Below are 5822 nucleotides of genomic sequence, written 5' to 3'. Positions count from 1 at the left end.
GGATTACAGATGTGAGCCACCGCGCCCGGCCCTAATTTTAGTATTTTTAATAGAGACAGGGTTCTGCCATGTTGGCCAGGCTGGTCTCAAACTCTTGACCTCAGGTGATCCACCCGCCTCGGCCTCCCAAAGTGCTGTTATTACAGACATGAGCCACGGCACCCGGCCCTCAGGCCTTTCTTGGTCCACATTCTACTTTACAGGACTGAGGTTCCGGGTCCTCTGCTTCAGAAACATGACCGCACCCCTCCCGCTTCCCAGGCCCTCTGCCGTGCATCCGGGCAGATGGTCTACACAGAAAGGACCCGCAACAGAACGGCTTCCTTCTGGCCCACCATTCTCCCTACTACACAACGGCCCTTTCCACCCTGTTCTGTACTCGGCAAACCTCACCACCCCGATTTCTGCCTGTTCTTGCTGGGTAACTTCCTGTAGTTCTGGCTGACCTTCTCTCCAGCCCTGCTTCTCACCCACACCGTAATCTTGGGATGTGATCTCTCCAAAAACCCTGGTACTTTCTCAATAGTTATTTTTGGTCCACGCTTTAACGATTCCTACTTTCGGGGGTTATAATAAACAAATGTAACCTGAAATATCTAATTTCAGTAATTTACTAAGTTTTCTTTCTGGACACACACATGCACATTTTCTGTGAATACTGCGTGAAAATAAGAACATGTATTCCTAGTTGAACCTCATTTCCTTACTCAGTTTGCTCACACTCAGCATAACTGACGCACTGTGATGTTACTTCCCCTTTCCTAGTTCATGTACACTATTGCTTTTTTGGTAACCACTGTTTTCACTTTCACCCCTTTCTATAATTTTGCTGGCTTGACAAAATGTCAACACTCCCCCTTTTCTCTCTTGTTGATTTAAAAATTATTCTTGCTTTTCAATTTTGCAGCTCAGTCGGGCGCAGTGGCTCATGCCTGTAATCCCAACACTTTGGGAGGCCAACGCGGACGGACCACTTGAGGTCAGGGGCTCAAGACCAGCTGGGCAAATATGGTGAAACTCTGTCTCTACTAAAAGTACAAAAATCAGCCGGGTGTGGTACTGCATGCCAGCAGTCCCACTCCTCAGGAGGCTGAGTCAGGAGCATCGCTTGAGCCTGGGAGGCAGAGGTTGCAGTGAGCTGAGATTGTGCCACTGCACTCCAGCCTGGGGCACAGAGCAAGACACCGTCTCAAAAAAAAAATTTTTTTTTTGCAGCTCAACATATCATATTCACTGTGTTATCCAAATAACAAAATTATGCCTCCCCACAATATGCTTCTTTGACACTCTCTTCTACCCACCACAACACGACATTCCACACTCCCGGGTTTTACTAAGAGTTTATAATTCCTGGCTCTAAGCTGTCACTGGGCTTTCCCTCACAAAAATACATCAATTCTTTAAGAATTCTTACTTATGCATTGTTCAACCACTGAAAACCGTGCCTCTTTCGGTGGTGGGGACAGGGTCTTGCTCTGTCATCCAGACTGCAGTATAGTAGCGCCATCTCGGCTCATTGCAGCCTCTGCGTCCTGGGCTCAGGGGATCCTCTCACCTCAGCCTCCTGAGTAGCTGGGGCTACAGGCATGTGCCACCACCCTTGGCTAATTTGTTTTTTAAAATTTTTTGTAGAGACAGAGTTTTGCCATGTTGCCCAGGCTGGTCTCAAACTCCTGGGCTCAAGCGATCTGCCCACCTCAGCCTCCCTAAGTGCTGGGAGGCCATCCACATGAATTAAACAGTCGTGTACCCAGTTTTACACTAAAGTTTGTAGTTGAAACAGATAACTGTGCTGTCCTTCCTAGGGGTACAGGAAGTGGACAGGGCGGAGGATTTGAAACACTGAGCCAAAGCCCAGGCTCCCTTTAAGAATCATGTTAGTGGCCGGGTGCGGTGGCTCACGCCTGTAATCCCAGCACTTGGGGAGCCCGAGGCGGGCGGATCACGAGGTCAGGAGATTGAGACCATCCTGGCTAACACGGTGAAACCCCGTCTCTACTAAAAATACAAAAAAAATTTGCCAGGCATGGTGGCAGGTGCCTGTAGTCCCAGCTACTCAGGAGGCTGAGGCAGGAGAATCGGTTGAACCCAGGAGGCGGAGCTTGCAGAGAGCCGAGATTGCGTCACTGCACTCCAGCCTGGGAGACAGAGCAAGACTCCATCTCAAGAAAAAAGAAAAAAAAAAAAATCAGGTTAGCCCGTCAGAATGTTGAAGGATTGAAGAGCCGCACGCGTTGAGTGGCGTTTCTCACCTCCTCCTTCCTTACCTCGCAGAAGGAGTGCAATCGCCCAGAAAGCCCTATCTGTTCCACGAGCTTCTTATCTTGAAATGTTGAACAAAACTCTCCATTTTCTGAGACCCCCCCAGAAAATAAACTGATTATCAACAACTGCTTAATTGTTGCACTAATCTAGCTTTAACGAAAAGCAAATTCGTTATTTTTTTTAAGCAATGGACCTTTCAAAAATTGAAATTAGGCAAAGCAGCTTAAGCCTCCTAATGAGAGAATATTATTTGTTCAGACTCAAGCTAAAATTCAAGCCTCACATTGCCTTATGCTTTGTTTATGATAAATATATAAATGAGGGTTGCTTAACAGCTGTGAGCACTGTGTGGGATTTTACACCTGGCCTGCGTGACCGCCTGTTCCAGTTGGGGTGTTGATTTGACTAATACGCTTCATCCCAGTGTATAAAACTTGCTTCTCTTCTCAAGCAGAGCAGCTCCCCTGGCTCCCTACTCTGCCCTGAAGGACTCTTGGGCTCCTGGGGGTGGGAGGGGCCAAGAGAAGGAAAAGCCTGTCTTTAGCACCCTTTAGAAGAGCTGTGCCCCCTTCACAGTGCTGCCTTGCATGGGCCTAGCCCGCGGGGGCACTCATCGGTGACTCCAACTCGCCTGCTTGCTGCACTTGGGATGAAACGATCCCACAGGTCAGGTGGAGGGTGGGGTGTGGGCATTGGCCAGGATTGCTGTCGCCTTTTCTCAAGAGCGAGGAAGATCGTTCCTATTTCTAAGCAGTCACACCCCAGCAGTCTCTTTCTCACACAGTCCTGCATGTTAGGCGCCGTGGTCTGCAGGGGCAGCTCTGTGCCTCAGTGGCTCTTGGCAGGACACTGAGGGCCTGCCTGTGGTGTGCCCAGCTCTGCCACTCCCAGGAGGAGAAAGGCTGCTCAGCTCAAGGTATCCTGTTCAGCAGAGCAAATGTCCTCTGACAACCATGTCCCCAGACAGCTCAGACACCCTTGGGGACAGCACTGCACACACGACAAAGACGCAGGGGCCAGGGAAGCCCAGCACTCGGTGCCCTCTGTCCCGTGGGACGTGGTGAGAAGGCAGGCTGCAGGGGTGTAACTATGTGTCTTTTCCCCAAAGTTATTACACCAATGAGTGACTGGTCAATAAAGCATTCTTCTGGGGAAGAAATTTTAAACAATTTAAAAAAGAAAGCGTCAGTGGAGGGTGGGCACGCACCATCTTGTCGGGGGTGTTCAGATACAGGTCAACCACGTAGCGGATGCGCTTCTGCAGCATGGCCTCGTCGTCATCGGGGTACATCAGCCTCATGAAGTCGGGGTTCTCCAGCACGTCCAGAGTCAGCCGGCAGATGGAAGCCTGGTTCTCTTTGGCAGCAACATGCATCACGTTGTACCTGCACCCTTCCTGAAAGAGACCCGCACGCACTGAGCTCCCATCTGTGACACGTGGACACGTCTGTCGCCGAGTGCTGCGATGGAACCGGCCAGGCCGCACACCCACCCGACGGAACCAGCCACACCGCACACCCACCTGACGGAACCGGCCAGGCCGCACACCCACTGACGGAACCGGCGAGGCCGCGCACCCACTGACGGAACCGGCGAGGCCGTGCACCCACCTGATGCAACCGGCCAGGCCGCGCACTCATCTGATGCAACCGGCCAGGCCACACACCTACCCGATGGAACCGGCCAGGCCGTGCACCTACCCGACGGAACCAGCGAGGCTGCACACCTACCTGCACAATAGTTGGGTTGTCCCCTGAGCCAATCAGATACCGGGGGTTGCTCCAGATGAGGTCAGAAAAGGTGTCTTCCTCTCCCTTCTCCACAGCTTTCCGAAGCTTGGCGGTGAGGTCCTGCGTGCGGGGATTTTTATAGCTGTTCGCTCGCTCTTTGTTGACTGTTTCTGATTCAGACAAGCACAAACCATCTGTCGGTAAGAGACAGAATTTAAGAAAGATTAGTTTCACCAAGTCACTCATACACCCTATGATGAGGGATAAGGAGCTTTCCACACAGGCTTCTGGGCCAACTGGGAGGCACAGGTGAGAAACGATGAGATGGGCCTGCGGCCACCAGCCCCAGCATGTAACAGCAGCCAGCACGCCCCTGTGAGCAGAGCAAGTGGAGGAGAGCAGCCAGACCCTGCCGCAAGCTTGCTGGGAAACGCTCTGTGAATGAGGCCAAGTTTGGTGAACTTTGTGTTTTTTCAGAGACAGGGTCTGGCTCTGTCACTCAGGCTGGAGTGCAGTGGCACGATCACAGCTCACTGCAGCCTCGACCTCCTGGGCTCAAGTGATCTCAGCCCCCCAAGTAGCTGGGACTACAGTTGTGTGCCACCACGCCTGGCTTATATCCGTATATATAAATGTATTTTTAAAGATGGGGTCTCACTATGTTGCCCAGGCTGGTCTCCAACTCCTGGCTTCAAGGGATCCTTCTGCCTCAGCTCCCAAAAATGTTGGAATTACAAGCATGAGTCACCACACCCGGCCAGTGAACTCTGAAAGCTTGGTCAGTAGGTGGAGGAGGAATGACGGCAGTTGTGGGCAAGGGAACACTCCCAGCAATCACACAAGACCTTCGATGTGCACAGTGTGGCTGCAAAGGATCACAGGATTAAGGAGCCACCACACCCTGCTGATTTTTTTGTGGGGACGGAGTTTTGCTCTTTCGCCCAGGCTGGAGTGCAGTGGTGCGATCGTGGCTCACTGCAACCTCTGCCTTCCGGTTTCAAGCAATTCTCCTGCCTCAGCGTCCCAAGTAGCTGGGATTACAGGCACCTGCCACCACGGCCAGCTTATTTTTGTATTTTTAGTAGAGACAGGGTTTCACCATGTTGGCCAGGCTAGTCTGAAACTCCTGACCTGAGATTATCCACCCACCTCAGCCTCCCCAAATGCTGGAATTACGGGTGTGAGTCACTGCACCTAGCCAGTTTTTTATATTTTTGGTAGAAGCAGGGATTCACCATGTAGGCTACACTGGTCTCCAACTCCTGACCTCAAGTGATCCACCCACCTTGGCCTCCCAAAGTGCTGGAATCACAGGCATGAGCCACCGTGCCCGGCATGATTTCTGTCTTAAAGTGATTTCCTTCTGAGGAATTCTCACAAATTGCAAAGAAGGAAATCTGTACCTGTTAGAAGCCACTCTGGTTTCCATCCAGGAAGCACCTGTGTAAGGCTGACTGAGGACAGGCAGATGACTGGAGGGAGAGGGGGCACCATTCCTCTGGAGTACCAACCCTCCAGAGAAGCCCAGACAACTGTGAGCTGGGAGAGGGAGCAGGAGCTGAGGCCAGACGAAAGGTAAAGGCAGAGGCTCTACCCCACACTGACTGTGAAGAGCCTCTTCACACAAAACCCGAGTTCTGAGCTAGGAGGTGGAGAGGAGGCAGACTTCGGGCTGGACAGTTCCTACAGACGAGCCCGACTTTTGCAGATGCCCTAGTCCTAGAAGTAGGTATAGAGGCCGGGCGCGGTGGCTCAAGCCTGTAATCCCAGCACTTTGGGAGGCCGAGACGGGTGGATCACGAGGTCAGGAGATCGAGACCATCCTGG

The 5822-nt window shown here is 52.0% G+C and overlaps 1 protein-coding gene across 2 annotated transcripts in view; it reads right to left on the bottom strand.

The window, feature by feature from the left end:
* Positions 1-5822, bottom strand: part of ANKLE2 (ankyrin repeat and LEM domain containing 2) — a 48600-nt gene that overhangs the window by 26772 nt on the left and 16006 nt on the right. For both annotated transcript variants that reach the window (XM_011982213.1, XM_011982214.1), the window contains 2 exons: positions 3996-4189; positions 3473-3661 (listed from right to left, as the gene is read on the bottom strand). In XM_011982213.1, coding sequence (XP_011837603.1) covers positions 3473-3661; positions 3996-4189 — 383 coding nt within the window. The remainder of the gene's footprint in view (positions 1-3472; positions 3662-3995; positions 4190-5822) is intronic.

The sequence above is a fragment of the Mandrillus leucophaeus genome, unplaced genomic scaffold, assembly GCF_000951045.1.
Source record: "Mandrillus leucophaeus isolate KB7577 unplaced genomic scaffold, Mleu.le_1.0 Scaffold237, whole genome shotgun sequence".
Lineage (NCBI taxonomy): Eukaryota > Metazoa > Chordata > Mammalia > Primates > Cercopithecidae > Mandrillus > Mandrillus leucophaeus.
The sequence above is the reverse complement of the archived record's forward strand: the minus strand, read 5'-3'. Positions and strand labels throughout refer to the sequence as shown.